Source organism: Cyanistes caeruleus, chromosome 3 (assembly GCF_971803275.1).
Source record: "Cyanistes caeruleus chromosome 3, bCyaCae1.hap1.1, whole genome shotgun sequence".
In the NCBI taxonomy this organism is placed as follows: Eukaryota; Metazoa; Chordata; class Aves; order Passeriformes; family Paridae; genus Cyanistes; species Cyanistes caeruleus.
The window spans coordinates 33,505,103-33,520,695 of NC_141703.1; the positions used below are offsets into that span (position 1 = coordinate 33,505,103).

Genomic DNA, 15,593 nt, shown 5'->3' on the forward strand with positions numbered 1-15,593 from the left:
TCAGCAATTTGCATCTAATTTAAGGTTAACAGAAAAAAAGCATCTGGTTTTCTTCATGGACAAGTGCCTGTATCTTAGCTTGATGTGCTTGAGACAATGCAATATGAGTTAAGCTTGTAAGATTCCACTCAAATCCCAGAGATTTTATAATTGAAACAAAATGCTTTATCTGCAGATTTTGTCAGTAAAAGAGAAGAAAATCCAATTGGAAGATTGTACCAAAATTACTGAACACTTTATTATGGTGCTTCCTCAGCTCTTGGCAAAGGTAACTTAACAGCTGCTCTCTGAATGCATGTTAAATATTTCATTAAAATTCCTGCAATGTACTCATATCCTGTTTTTTCTCTGCAGTATTCAACAGATGCACAAAAAGTGGCAAATCTTCTGCAGATTCCTCAGTATTACGATTTAGACGTTTACAGTACGGGTCATCTAGAGAAGGTGAATAGGAATTGGGGTAATCGGTTCATGTGGAATGTACTAAGTTTATGTCAGAATGTAGGGAGTTTATTGGGACTTGGAACAAGTAGAAAATTGTTGAAATACAATGAAATGGTCTCATACCTTAGGGAAAGTGGTCTTGTTCAGGCTTTTCTTTTTGATTTGGAGCTGGAAAGAAAAGCCTTAGTCCTTGTCAGTTCTGTTATGCTGTGTCTGACCTAGGTGGGTAACGATTTGTGGTTTTGTGTGGTAGACCCAGCCCTGGGTTTTTCCATTCCTGGCTGGAGAGAGGGTGGGTTATGCCATGTGTCTTAAGTTGGTGTCTCCCAGGAGTTTACTACAGAATGGGTTTCATTCTCGATGAAGGCTGACTCCCAGCTGCTGGGGAGGGACAGTAACTGAAAGATAAGAATGGAGATAGTATATCTGCTGATGGGAAAGGGATGGTCAGAAATGGATAGATGAAATCCTCGAAATAGCTGAATGTATTCTTAAGCAGGGGTGTTTACAGGGAGGCAGTGTTAGGCAAACACTCTGAGGTTAATTGTAGTGCTAGACATGCTAAAGTAGAACTTAGAGCAGTTGCTTCATTCTTTAGGAAGATCCAGACTCATAATGATGGAAGAGAGCTATAAACACTGAAAAAAAAGTTGTGTCCTCTGTTTTCCTTAGACTGGCATTTGTTTCATCTTGTTTATATGACCCATAGGGATATGTGGGCCTAGTGAAGTGATTTAAAGCATAGGAGGATTTTTTGTATAATTTACCTATAAATACCCCTTTTATCATCTGCAGCATTTGGATGCTTTGCTGAGAGAGATAAAAGACATTGTGGCCAAACACTCTGACATGTCTGTCCTCGAGGCTTCCTCCAGGACTTACTATGTCCTGTGCCGTGAAGAAATTGCCATCTATAGTAAGGTGGATTGTGCTCGAACTCAAATGATAGATGAGTTGATGAAACAGCTTAACCAGCTACTAGATTGCTTCTGGCAAAAGGTGAGTGTGACTCATTGAGGGGAAGCAGACTGTTCCCCTAGGAAAAAAAAGGAAAACAAAGAAAATTAAGGGGGATATGGAACTATTCTTTGCCTACCATTTCTGCTTGAAGGAGGCAGAACTCTAAAAGATGGGTTTGCACCTCTGAAAAGAATGGTTTTTCACATTTTAATGCAGCAGATATATTTTGGCAGTATATTTTGGCAGGAATAGAGTTGGGAAAATAATAAACAAGGTAGCCCACACCACCAACAGGGCATTGTATGTCTTCTGGCAGGCTTTTATTGGATGCTGATGTTGTAAAATGTGTCAAGCCAAAAAGTCCCCATACCTCATACTGAAATTATTTTGTTGATCTGTGCCAGTGTGGGAGAATGTGTACTTGTGAGGAACAAAATAGCTACACCATATATTCTGGGCCCAAGGTCTGTGGTGTGGTTGCTTTGTAGTTACTCCAGTACTGTGCTAAAGATACAATGTGCAAAATCAGCTAGTGAGTGCTGTCGATCTACAGGTGACAAGGTTCTTCCCAAAAAGGTGCGATTCTGTAGTTCTCCATATTTGTCTGTACACAAGATTCCCTTTGTGCTGTCACTTTGGATGTAGGGAAAAAAACCAGCAAACAGCAGTCTGTAATGCAGATTGTATAGCTTTGAGGGTCTTTGAAATAATGACTTTCCCCTTGAAAGAGGACTGCAGTCTCCCTCAAAGCTTTTCATTAGGTCTAAAAAGCAGAAACAGCTGGTGGGGATATGAATAGCTTGCTGGCTGAGCTGAACAACAGAAGCCTGCAGCTGATCTGATCAACTGTGCCGTCATGAACAGGTGTCATGCCATGGTATGAGAGTTAACACTGGCAAGTTTTTATTGGACACAGGGATATTGCAAAATGTGTCAAGCCAAAAAATCCCCTAACCTCAGATTGGATTAATTTTATTGGTCTTAAATAGAGATCTATGTCAATGTGGGAGAATGTGTACTTATGAGAAACAAGATAAGTGCAAGACCAGGGATTCTTCGACTCCTCCGTAGTGTGATCTATATCTAAATAAAGAGATATTTCTCCTCCCTTCTAATTCCTGGTTGTATATTTCGTCCCTCAGAATCACATAGTATGCTTGTGGAAACTACAGCAATTGCATCTATGGGAAAGTATTTAATATATTTTTAGCTATCTTTGAATGTGATCTGGCAGCTGGAAGCAAGGAAGGTCAGCACCATGTGAACACTTAGCTTTCCCGAGATCCTTAATGACTGTGTGAGGGACCATGTTAGACTAATTGCTACTTTTTACTCTGTGTTAGCAATATTGCAATCTAGAGAGGCTGCCATTGGTTTATTGATGACAGGAATTTTCCCTTATAGGAAATTTCTGTGCAGTTATATTGTTTTCTTTTGACTGTAGGGCAAGACATGAGTAGAGTGCTTAAAGGTAAAGGTTAAAGGAGGGCTGGAGGAGGGTCATCCAAGCTTGTGGGTTGGTTGGAAAGAGAGCACAGTAGTTGCCTTGGCCCACACTGGTTAATTCCTTTCTCTTTCCCAAACTTTCATGATTTAGGAAGGAGGATTTTGTACGGACGCAGGAGAAATTTCCCGGATGCACTCTACTTTGGGAAGAGTAGCAGCTTTTCATAAGTGAGATAAAATTTTTTTTACACAATTTATGTTCCCATATACTTAAAGTGTCAACCTTACACATGCAAAGTGAGAATTGCTTCTTGGGTTTAGTGGGGTTTTTCACAAGAGAATGAAAAGGATCTCTCTGACAGTTGCTGCAAGGTTTGGTTTCTTCTTACTAGAACTGTACTCTTGGATATGAAATTATTTTTGGACTCATTACTGAGCATCAGCCCTAATGTGGCTGAGAAGTGTATGCTGCAGAATTGTGGTGCCTCTGTCCTAGCTGGATGTTTTTCCACAGCCTTACTGACAATACTGGTGGTCAGTCTGAAGAGGGTATAGTGAATGCAGTCATTCTTTGCAGCAGGTGTAATCTGCTTTTTATTTTTAGTTTATCTGATCTTCTTTTGTTAAAATATGATTTCTCAAAATCTTGGTTCTCCAGAGATTGGTAAATTGTTGTGCAAGATAGTTAGGGGAATTGGGCCTTCTTCTCAGTGTGTTTTTTTACCTGTCCAGCATGCTGGGGCTGTCTGGTTTTGCAAAGAGGAGTCTAATGTTGAGTTGAGAATACTCAAGACTGTTAAAAACAGTCTTTTAGAGTCAGCTGAGGAAATTGTTCTTTAGACCTTTTTGAGCACTTAAGGAGTATACATAAAGTATAGCAAGAGATACAGAACTCAAGCTTCCTTTTCCTCTCTTTATAACACTGCAGTTTTGTGGTAGGAATGCAGATTATAAAGCTATAGTCTAAAGGTTGCAGTGTCAGATGATGAAAACTTAATTTTTCCTCCTTATAATTAACATTTAGTTGTTCAATGGTATTGCTATACATGTGCAATTAGCAGAAAAGCAAAAATAGGATACATTTAACTTGTTTGATCAGGTGAGTCTTCATTTCATGCTTAGTGTATCATTGTTATTTATTTTCACCTGCAGTGCCCATGATCTCACCAAGTGGAATCTGTATGACAAGACATTAAGGTTCCTGGTGTTTGAAACGGAACATGGCAGTTTGCCTGTTCTGGTGAGTAGTTAATATTTAACATTGAAAAACTTTTTTTTTTTTTTTCTTTTTTATGAAAGCACAATTGAATCCAAAGTATTAAAAAATCTTATATTTCAATGTCCTATGAGACAGGAAGATACTGTGTCCATTTCTCAATCTGGAAAACTGAGGCTGTCTTTGATATAATGTGATTGGAATCTCTAAATTCATGCCTTTATATTAATTAATTTTTTGAGATTTTTCAGAACTGTGATAATCATCTGACATCTGGATTGATCCTTTTTCATGTTCATTACTTCCAATGATTGCACAGTCTCAGTTTCAGTACACATGAAATTGTTGGGACCCTGAGGAACCCTTTTTAGATTGCACGTAACCAGAAGTTGGAGTACTTTGGATCTGGTGCTTACATGTTGACTCTTGTAGTGTTTTATAATTACCAGTTGTCTCAACTGCAGCCTTTTGGTTACCTGGTTGCCTCACCTCAAACATTGTGCAAAGATGGAGTTGTGTATTCTAGGATTGCAAGGTAAAATACTTCAGCAATTATGAATGCTAACCAGCCCCCGTTTGCAGGAGAGAACTTGGGGGTTTTTTGGCAAGGGGTGAAGTTTAGTTGAGTAGAGAGAGCCTGCAGCCAGTGGGTAGAGGTGGACTCCTTTAGATGGAACATCGAAGCACCAAGGTTTGGCTCCTGCTCTGAACTGGCCTCTGGAGAAATCTGCCTTTCATCAAAGGCTTCAAAGAAATCCCAAAGAGCTCCCAAGCTAAAGTGAGCCTCTGGGAACACGCTTTTTGATATGTGGATTGCTTTCCCTTGAACTCATCAAGATGTCAGAGAAGTTCTGCAGAAGCAGCACCTTAGTAATGAAGTTTCTCAGGGGGCAGTATTTGATTGTATGTAAACCTGTTAAATTTATTTTAAGGCTTTAAATACAACTGGGAAGTATTCATGCAAGCAGCATGCAGAATGTCAGGCTTGAACGCCTTGTTTAGTCCTACGCTTTTTGCTGCTGAGCCTCTCATGTAAATAAATGACATGTGTTTTTCTTTGCAGATTATCCTACCAGCTCTCCAGTGCACATATTTTTCTCTCCTGTGGCAACTAGCTGCAGTTTCGGAAAATTCTCCCAAGGTTGGTTGCTGATGTAATTTTGAAACCCGGAGTTGCGTTTATAGAAATTGAAGCTAATTCTCCAGTTCTGAGATTTGTTGAAAAAGGAAGTTTATAAGAAGATAGTTTGTCTATTTTCATAAAGAAACCAAATTTAATTGAGACATTTTCTCTCTCTCTTCTCCTCCTTTTTTTTTTTCTTTTAAACTGTGTGTGCTTTTTCAGTCTGCAGGAACAATGGTTCACTGCTATTTTTACTTCAAAACATGTGCATCAAATTCCTAAGGCTTGATGGAGATAAGGAACTTGTCTCACTGCCAAAGAGTTTGTTGTTTTCTTGTTTTAAGCAACAAAGGATATTCAACGAAAACTCCAGGACATTCTGTAGCTTTGTTTCTTTTTCTATTTTCTTGATTTGCCTACATACATTTTCTGTCAGAAAGGTCAATGAAAGTGGTAATTTTCTCATTGGTTGACCATTTACTTTCGTAATTTATAAAGTACCAAGCTCTAGCAGGTATTTGAGAAGTCTAGTTTAAGACACCAGAAAAGAAAACTCTTTTATGTTTTGTTTCATATGTGAATGTGTACCCTGTGGGGCTCCTCTTCATGATGATTTCTGACTTCCCTGAGCGCTGCTTTGTCATTCTGTCCCCTTCCCTGGTGCTCCCGTGCATACAGGACAGGGCGCTGACACGGACATTTGTGTGAGAAATGCTAGCTGCTAGATTACCCACTTGGCCAGTGATTCACAGTCTATTCCCGTCCCATTCCATTCCTGTGTGGATGTCCACGTCTCTCACTGCTCTAATGTGCTCTGCCTTTCACTCCAGACACGGATAGCGCGACTTGGTTATGGGGCAGCACATTTTTTGATTTGGCCTTTCATATGGGAGCAGATTTTGATTGGAAGCAGATGTGACAGCCCACTCTGCAAGGCCAAATCTGGATGTTGGCAAATAGAGAAGTTCCAAGAGCAGAAAAACAGTATTTCATGGGCAGCAGGTCTGTTATTTCACCCTTGCTCCTCCCCTAGCAGTGTTAAGGCAGTGTATTGTCCCTCACCTGGTTCTTCTCAGCATGTCCTGGGATGGATCCGTTTGTAAATGTAGAGCTGCATAGCATGAAATCTGGCTCTCTTGTAAGGGCATTCCTTTAACACTGATGGCTCACAGCTCAGTGCAGTGCAGCTGGGACCTGGTGGAGGATCAGAAAGTCTTTTGGATGGTTGTGAGCAAACCAAATAGTCTCCCATGCTGGATTCATCTTAAAGAGTGGTGTCTTAAGTTTCTGAGTGCCAAAGTTAAATTCTATTCCCTTTGTAGTCATTAGGGGAGGAAGGGGAAAACCAACTCCAGAAGGCAGTGCACATTGAATATTAGGTGGGATGGACCAGAGGTTTTTAGGACTCTGCTTCCATTGTTATCACTGCTTTATACAGATAAGATGAAGTGAATAAGAGAATACATGCTGCCCTCCCTACAGATGGAGAAACAAAGAGTTTGTGACTTGCTTAATTCCACTGGTCTCAGCAACTGTGACAGATGCAGTTGTTCATAGCTAGTAAGCTGTTCTGTGAAATGCCAGCTTCTTTCATCATGTCATCAGCTGTGCTATCTTAAATGAATAATATGAGTGGAAGAAAGATTCAACTGTTGTTTGTCCTGTAATTCTCTGTTGAATCATAGTCTCTAACATATTGGTTCTTTTGTTTTTCCTAAATGGATTTTTAGGAGACTCTTATTCCACTAAGAAGGGAACTGAGACGTTTCAGTCAGATTTGCACATGCTTCCTCCACCATAAGGAAAAAGATGTAAGAGAAAAGGTTTGTGTTTTTCTATCACTTAATGAGCATTTGTGTTCAGATGTCCTTTTAAATGCCTGCCTTTTTTTTCATACTGGTGTTTCATTCTATTAAATTTTTGCCATGTTTTTGTCTCTTAGCAGAGAAATAACATGTAAAACCCCCAGTATTCAACTATTTATTTTAAATAAAAAACAAAGTTATGCTAATTAAAATGCTACAAGTCAGTGCTTTAGTCAAGCATAGATTTGTGTCTGCACGAGTCCATCTGCGAAATCAAGGCCTCAGTCTGAATGAAAATCATTGTGTTTTCTGATTGGACTTACCAGTGTACTGGTTGGTATCATTGCTTCATTAATGTTTTGCTATGAATATTACTTAAAGAAATGGAGAAATCGTCCAGTGGTTCATGTGTTAAAAGAGGGGTATTTCAACATAATACAGCTCTTCTTCTTGCCCATGGAACTTTGAAAATCTTTAGGTGGTATTCATGTGTGATACTTGTATACACTGCATCTTAACATACAAGTTTTTTAAGGATTTAGCTGGGGCATTTTACCACAGTGGTAAAATTTTACCATACCGTGAGGTAAAGAGAAATCTTCAGTTTGCAAGGAAAGAAGTAGGATGGAAACTTGATTTTGTGTGGTGGAAAGGCAAAGTGGAATTGGCACAAAAAGTAACATGTTTCTTTGGCTTTATTTGCTTGGTACAGGCCTTCATGATACTCTGTGACTGGTTGCTGATTTTGAGTCACCTGGATTCAAATAATAATGAAGAAGCAGTGGGACTCCTGGGTTATCTTCCTAATACACCACTTCAGGAAAAGCTGTTTTCGTTTATCCAGGAACACGTTTTTGTGGATGAAGAAGAGGAAAAAAAAGGTTAGACATCTTCATCACTGGAGAAACAATCTACCATTTTTGTTATAATTTTTCACCTGCAGTGAATGTACTGGGGAAAAGGGCTGGCCTTTCTTTTGTTATTGTTGTTTTGTGAGTTGCTTTTTTTTCTGGTTGGGCCCCTTTACAAACAAAAAACCATGTAATTCTTTGATCTGTACTTAACTGTGGATTAACCACAGGATACAGATGCAAATTTACCTGTATGATGAAAAGAGCTGAAGTAAAGCAGGACTGTGTGAGTAAAAGTGCTTGGTGGACTGAATTCCATGGTTCAGATGGTGGTGTTGGAGGAAGGAAGGCTGTGCGGTGTTGCAGTGTGTCAGTGCATGGACCCTGCTAAGCCATCAGAGTAAAAAGCAAGTGGATTTTGATTTTGGGGCTGTGGGGGAGATTTCACAGAATTATAGACTGGTTTGGGTTGGAAGGGACCCTAATGATCATGTAGCTCCAAACAACTCTGCCATGGATGTGCCACTAGATCAGGTTGCCCATCCAGCCTGGCCTTGAACATGGAATGAGGCATCCACATTGCAAAGTGTCTCACCACCACAGTCAAGAATCTTCCTTACGTCTAATAAATCTGCCCTCTGTCAGTTTAAAACCATTCCCCATTGTATCACTACCTGCTGTTGTAAGAAGTTCCTTTCCACCTCTCTTGTTGGCCCTGTTTAGGTACTTGAAGGTGCTGCAGGGTCTCCCCAGAACCTTTCCTTCTCCAGGTGGAAGAACTCCAACTCTCTCAGCTTGTTTTCATAGGCAAGGTGCTCCAGCCCTCAGAGCATCTTCATGACCTTCCTCTCCACTCCACACTCCAGCAGGTCCACATCCTTCTTTATGTTTGGGGCACCGGAGCTGGGCACAGCACTCCAGCTGGGGTCTCACCAGAGCAGAGCAGAGGAGCAGAATCACCAGCCTTGCCCTGCTGGCCACACTGCTTTGGATGCAGCCCAGGACACAGTTGGCTTTTTAGACTGTGAGCACACATTGTTGTGTCTTGCTGAGCTTCTCATCAGCCAACACCTCCAAGTCCTTTTCCTCAGGGCTGCTCTCAATCCAGTGGGAAATAGTATTTCTATTATAAAATACTGCCTTTTTTCAAACACATTTGGATGCTCTATTGAGGTTGCAATTACAAAGGCTGGTTTCTTTTGTGAGTGTTTTGAAAATAGATTGTTCATTGTGGTTCTGAGGACAAGTTCAAGTGCCATGCTTTGAGAAAACAAGCATTGTTCTAGATTTCTCTGTCTAAGTCTTGTCCTTCCGCTATTCAGATGCAGTTTTGGGCACCAGACTTCCTTGGTCATGGTGCATATGCAAGAACCACTGATGGGCAACATTGCATGGCCAAAATTATAACAGAGAGATAGTAAGAGCATCTGAATTAGTAAAGATACAGTAGAAAAGATTGCACAAGTAGGTTGTAGGGAGTTACTGAAGCAGGTTATGTTTCAGGTTGTTTATGTTATGTATCTGAAACTGATAAAATTGATCCTGCTTTGGGTTAGATGGCCTGAGATCTGTTTTCAAACCTTTATCCTGTGATGCCTTCAATTTCTCAGTTCTTCCCACAAAGGATCCCTGTCATCCTATTGCAGATTTCTTCCTGAACAGTTGATTTTGTGATGCAAGGTGTGCTTGTCTGTGTGCACAACTGGCAGCTGTTTCATTCCATTTTAAACTTTAACTTTCACTTACTTCTGATCAGTCATTTGCCTTGTTTGTTTCCAGACCCAGTCCACATCAAAATTATGGGTCAGAGACTGAAGTCTTTTGGTAGTTGATAACTTGTACGTGCAGCAGGAAAGAGAGTGTCTTGGCTCTTGTGCTGCAAGAAACTCTCCCCAAGCACCTTTGCAGCACTGTTGGAATAGTCTTAAAAGTATCTGCTTCCCATGAGTTATCCAGCTAGTAACTAACTCAAGTTCCAGACACTTAATATGTTCTTAACTCTATTAAGTGACTTTTCTTCCTTTCAGTCTTGTTAAGCATTTGGGGAATTTCATTGGAACTGTAGCTGACTGTGTGTGACTTCTGTAGGGTTTCAAATGAGTTATGTACTACTTTTCTACCATCTGTTTTATCCTAGGAAAAAAATGTGGTTGCAGTTTTTCTGGTCCTTTCCATTTGGTGTGTTGGTGTCTTTTATTCTACTTGCTGGTTCAGTTCTGTAGCTGTGAGCAGTGTTGTACTTGGGGATTCTGACTAGTAGAAATGCCAAAGTCCTATGAAGATCAGAGAAGGAGACTGTAGAAGAAGACTGTTTTCACTGTTACCAGCTGCAGCTTTGAAATGGGAATAAACTGTGTTTTCTGATATACACAGGAATGAGTGCTGGCATCTGTTACTGAATAGCTGAGTCTGTGCTATTTAGGTGAAAGTTGGTCATTTAAACTGAGATACCTTGAATAAAGTAATAGAACAAAGCTTCAATGCTTTTGTTTCCCTAGATTTGACAGAAGAGGAAAAGGATGAAACTTGCAAACTTGATGATTTGCACAAAAAGCGGAGTCTTCTGGCAGCATATTGCAAGTTAATAGTGTATAATGTGGTAGAGATGACTGCAGCCGCTGAGATCTATAAGTATTATGTGAAGGTAATGTTTTAGATAAGGTTGTTTTTCCTATCAGTGCATTTTAGTTTTTGAAAGTGTTTCCAGTGCTTGTGAAAGGTAGGGTGTTAATAGTGTTGTGGCTTGGAGTCCTGGAATAATCACAAAAGGGCTGTAAAATCAAGCAGGAACAGGGCGGATCTCCTCTCTTGGTTTCATAAAGGTACCTCACTGCAGACAAAGCAACTGGAAATTGAGGAGAGGACATGTCTGTCTGGACATCTCCTCAGCTTCTCCAGAGAGGTCACTGCAGAGCAGCAATTTATGGCTGGAGGGTGATTCATCTATTAAGGTTCTCACACTGAAGTGGTCAGCTTAATTCATACAGCTCACACAGTGCACATGCAGGTGCCTGCATTTCACATGAGTCCCAGGGTTTAGATGACCAGGGTTTAGTGGAGCATAAACCACTCTGAAGGGGGTTTCAGGAGGGCCAAGAACATCAGAGTGGGCAGTTTCCTTGAGTCAACTGACAGAACTTTGGAAATATCTGAATATGAATCTTGTTCTTTGCTTCATTGGCAAGCACTGGTAAAGTACAGAAAAGTCTGTTTTTCTCCTGATGAGGCTTTGCTCTCTTTAATGAATTACAATTAATTATGAATTAAGAATTGACAATCCATTAGTTGTTAATACTTAACAATTTCAGTGTAACTTTGATCCTCACATTACTCTTAAAGGAGCATACCATTGCTTTACATACAGAATATTAGAAAAGATCCAGTTTTCATCTTTTAACTTGCATGTTCTGCTATCGGGAGTGTTGTAGGAACTTCTTGTGTCACTTGAACAGTCATGTGGTTTGTGTACTCCCAGTACTAAAGAAGGGGAATGATAACTCTTAATTGTTTCATTGCTGTTAATAGACCTACAGTGATTTTGGAGACATAATTAAAGAAACGTTAAGCAAGACGAGGTACAATAACAAAATTCAGAGTGCCAAGACGCTGATTCTCTGTCTGCAGCAGGTACGGTTAAGATTAAAGCAAGAGGCTGGGGGCTCTTATATAGCTGTATTCACAGTGAAGATTTTTACCTCCCATGCTATAATTATTCAAAATCATTAGGAAACCTAGTGACAGAAATTACTTCCTTTCTTGCATTTTCTGTATGTATATTGTTTTTCCATGTCATAATTAAAACTCCTTTCAGATCATTACATCTATTTTAAAAGGTGCTTTTGTCCACGATCTTTTGGTCATGTTTTTAATCTTCAAGTGCATAGTATGTTAGAACTAATGTGAGATTATGAAGTGTTTCTTGGGGCACAGTTTAACAGATGTTGAGGATATTATGCTGTGTTTTATGGACTACCTTAATTCCTTCTGAATTTGAGGAACCCTTGATGTGCCTATGTCTGGTCAGCTCCAACCCCCCTGTATTTGCTATTTTTTTTTTTTTTTCCTGGAGGAAAATGGGTTACAGCTCTTCTGAAGGGTCTCAGTTGCTGGGGCTTGCAGCTGCTGACTGATAGCCAGTTAGCTATTTTAGCAGCTGCTTTTGCCAGCTCTGCCCATGGCCAGAGCTGCTTCTAGCCTGGAGTCCTCCTGTAATCCAGAGAGCAGGCTCCTCCCGGAGATACTGACACATGAGCTTTGCTCATTTCACACACACTGCCGGGGGCTTAGATCTGTGAACCAGCCCTTGAAATCTGAGCTTAGATGAGTCTAAGCAGCATTTGGCTACATATATTCTGCTGACTTAGTCAGGACTTTGTGTTTAGGTATCACATAGACAACAGGCCCTTTTTGGCCTTTGCTTGACCTTGAAAGTTAACAGGTTGATGATAATAAGCTAGTTCCATATTCTATTAGAAAAAAAACCCAAAGCACAGTTAATTGAGCTCAAGATGCGCTTTTGACCTACTCTTATCTCCAGAATTGTTCTTTGGTGCTGCCAAACTTGCTGCTTTGTATCTGCACTGTGCTACTGTAAAAGCATCTCAGGCAAATTAGGCCTCTGGGGCTTGGTTCAGAAGACCCAAGGGGATATGAGATCAATGGGACCATCATGGTCGGGAATCAGTTCTCTGTTTATGCACATAATTTTTTATTTTTCTTTTTTGATTTGTGCCTGTCTTATGAGCGCAGCAGTGTCCTTTGTGTCAGTTCCTCGTCATTGTTCCATTTAGTGCTTCAGAAGCACATGGTTTACCTGCTCTTCTGTGAGGCTTCTGTCTGTGTGAGGTGACTGTTGCTTGCTGTGCCTGTCTTTCTGTCTGCCTGGTGCTTTGTTTGCCTGTAGGATTACCTGTGTTTGCTTATCTGAGACTTCTCTTGCAGCTGTTTCAGACACATGCAGAAAGCCAAGACAGCAGTAGTGGTGTGGACTTCTCCTCTCCCTCCTTTGCAAACATCAAAGAACTTGCTCGTCGCTTTTCACTAACATTTGGTTGGGACCAAGTGAAATCTAGAGAATCTATAGCCATGATACACAAGTATGTGCCATGTAACATCATGTTGTCCATGGTCATTGCTTTTGGTAGTTGTCTGTTTTATTACTCTGTTCTTTTCTATTTTTCTTTCAATAGGGAAGGGATTGAATTTGCCTTTCAAGGAGCGACAGGAGTCGATGGAAAATGCTTGCCTCCTAACTTGAGCTTTCTGGTAATCATCAGTGAATTTTCCAACAAGCTGCTAAAGCCAGACAAAAGACTAGTGTAAGTTAAGGTCTTGTACACCAACATACACCACTTGTGATTTCTGTCTCCCTGTACAAAGGACACTTGAACTTCAGTGTGGCTGAGCTTGCTCAAGGGCTCCTCAGAGAAAATCTGAAATCAGTCTATGCCTCAGGCTGTTAGTTTGACACACTTGTTGAATTTTGTAGTAGTAGTTATTTTACATTGTATGTGCAGTAAGCATTCTAGATTTTTCTTCCACATATTTGTGGCCACATATGGCAATTCTTCTAAGGGAATGGCTGTTAATTTGGTGGAAGAGATTTGTGACTTGACTGGTTAGTGGAGTGGCAGGAATGCTTTTCTGAACAGAAAAGTAAATCAAAAGATTGTGGAAGAAATAATGTACAGATCATTATTTTGTAATTACCTATTTCCATAGCTTCAGGCCTCAATTATGTAGATTCCATGAATATAATTGGAAGAGAAATATATGTGACACTCTCTATAATACAGATATTTAAATCCAAGAATTTACTATTTACACAGTAAATCCAGTGGGCCCATGTTTTACAGTGGTTTAAATATTTACATTTAATACTATAGGAGTGGTAGTTTTCTTTTGGCATCAGTGGAGTATTATGCACCTGAAGGGAGAGATGTATGAGTATGTATCTCATTCCCTTCTTCACCTGCCTCAGCTCTGATCTTTTTTGAGACGGAAGTAACATTCTTCCTTCTGTTTGACTTTTAGCATTACTTCCTTAGTCAGGGCTGTTCATTTTGGAACTGGATCTCTGCACTTCAGTATTGTAGTTACAGATACTGTAAAAAAACAGTATTTCCATTTTTCTGAAAACATATTTGAAGACTTGGGACAGTAAGACACATCTGCCTTTTTACATTTCTGAGCAAATCACTCCAGTACACAAGAAGAAAGGAAGTCAGCAGAAATGGGCAGTCACATCTTTCTGAGCTCTGTGTAACTTGCTTCTTCCTGTGTCACTTTGTCTGGAACTGGAGGATAATTTCCATGGGAATCATCAACTGGGTTTTATGTAACATGGGTCAAGAATAGTAAAATACCTATTTTCTTGTACTTCACATGACACAATTTATTAATGATTGCCATCAACACAGACAATTCATTTGAAAAAAGTGATTCAAAGCTGGAATGCAAAATGCAGAAATAAAATAGTCAACACACACAGATTACAGACCCTGAGAAACCTAAAGTGGATAATCTATGGGTACGGATAATTTCATGTGTTATTCTTGCATTTTTCTCAGATGAGGATCTTTGAGATCTGCTACTAAAATTTGTTTTTGTAGAATTCATAGGACCTCAAGGATCATCTAGTCCCAGCCCCTCTGCCACGGGGAGGAACACTTCCTACTAGACCAGGTTGCTCAAAGCCTCATCCAACCTGGCCTTGAACACTTCCAGGGATGGGGAGTCCAGAAATGCTCTGGGCAAGGCTGTTCCAGTGCCTCACCATGGTCACAATCAAGAATTTCTTCCTAATACCTAATCTAAACTCACGCTCAGTTTAAAACCATTTAAAGCCATTTAAAGCCTTGTTCTATCACTACATGCCCTTATAGAAAGTCCCCCTTGTCAGCCAGCTCTCTTGTCAGCTCCATTTAGGTACTAGAAGGTGCTCTAAGTCCTCTCCAGAGCCTTCTCTTCTACAGGCTGAATAATCCCAACTCCCTCAGGCTGTCTTCATAGGGGAACTGCTCCAGGCCCCAGTTTGGACAGTTTCTGTATGACCCTGTCTATGTTGTCTGTATTTTAAAGAGTTGTAAGTATCTGTGGTGACACCCATGCAATAAGTAGTTTTCTGTTAAACCATCCTTGAAAAACTCTCATTTCATTTACCTTTTGGGAATAGTTTTTAATTAAACAAGAGGAAGATATTTAATTGTTGATGTGTCAGATCAAAACTAAATCCTGATTTTTTTCCTGGGACTGTATTAAACCCCATGATCAGAGGATATATTCTGGAAGTATATTCCTGAAGGTATCACTTATACTTGATACATTCAGGTAGGGTTATTCATGGAAAAGTTTTGTGGGAAATAACAGAACCTAGTAGGGAATGCACTTGACTTCAGATCTTGCTGCTTTGGGCCTTCCCTCTCCTGCTGGGAACAAATGGGAAACAATAAAATTCACTAGAAGGGAAATTGTAATTTATCCACAAGTACTTTCATACTATGTTTCTGGAATAACAGTTTCTATTCTGGGAGGCCTGAAGTGCCTTGCAGAGGCTGGAGATTATATTTCCTCTTAGAAATATTTAGGTTTAGCTCCATCATAAATTATTGGATGGAATGTTTTAGGTCAACATTAACTTTGAGAAACAAACATCTGGTTATTTTCATTTTTCTTATTAATCGTGGGATTGATGTCTAGGTCTGTATGTTAACATATGTGAATGTACCTGTAACAGATGAGATACAGAA

The 15,593-nt window shown here is 40.0% G+C and overlaps 1 protein-coding gene across 3 annotated transcripts in view; it reads left to right on the forward strand.

The window, feature by feature from the left end:
* Positions 1–15,593, forward strand: part of LOC111945845 (cohesin subunit SA-2-like) — a 57,925-nt gene that overhangs the window by 35,397 nt on the left and 6,935 nt on the right. For all 3 annotated transcript variants that reach the window (XM_023948486.2, XM_023948491.2, XM_086880676.1), the window contains 12 exons: positions 176–268; positions 355–444; positions 1,240–1,443; positions 3,002–3,078; positions 4,003–4,090; positions 5,130–5,207; positions 6,920–7,012; positions 7,707–7,875; positions 10,344–10,489; positions 11,371–11,472; positions 12,787–12,941; positions 13,035–13,163. In XM_023948486.2, coding sequence (XP_023804254.2) covers positions 176–268; positions 355–444; positions 1,240–1,443; positions 3,002–3,078; positions 4,003–4,090; positions 5,130–5,207; positions 6,920–7,012; positions 7,707–7,875; positions 10,344–10,489; positions 11,371–11,472; positions 12,787–12,941; positions 13,035–13,163 — 1,424 coding nt within the window. The remainder of the gene's footprint in view (positions 1–175; positions 269–354; positions 445–1,239; positions 1,444–3,001; positions 3,079–4,002; positions 4,091–5,129; positions 5,208–6,919; positions 7,013–7,706; positions 7,876–10,343; positions 10,490–11,370; positions 11,473–12,786; positions 12,942–13,034; positions 13,164–15,593) is intronic.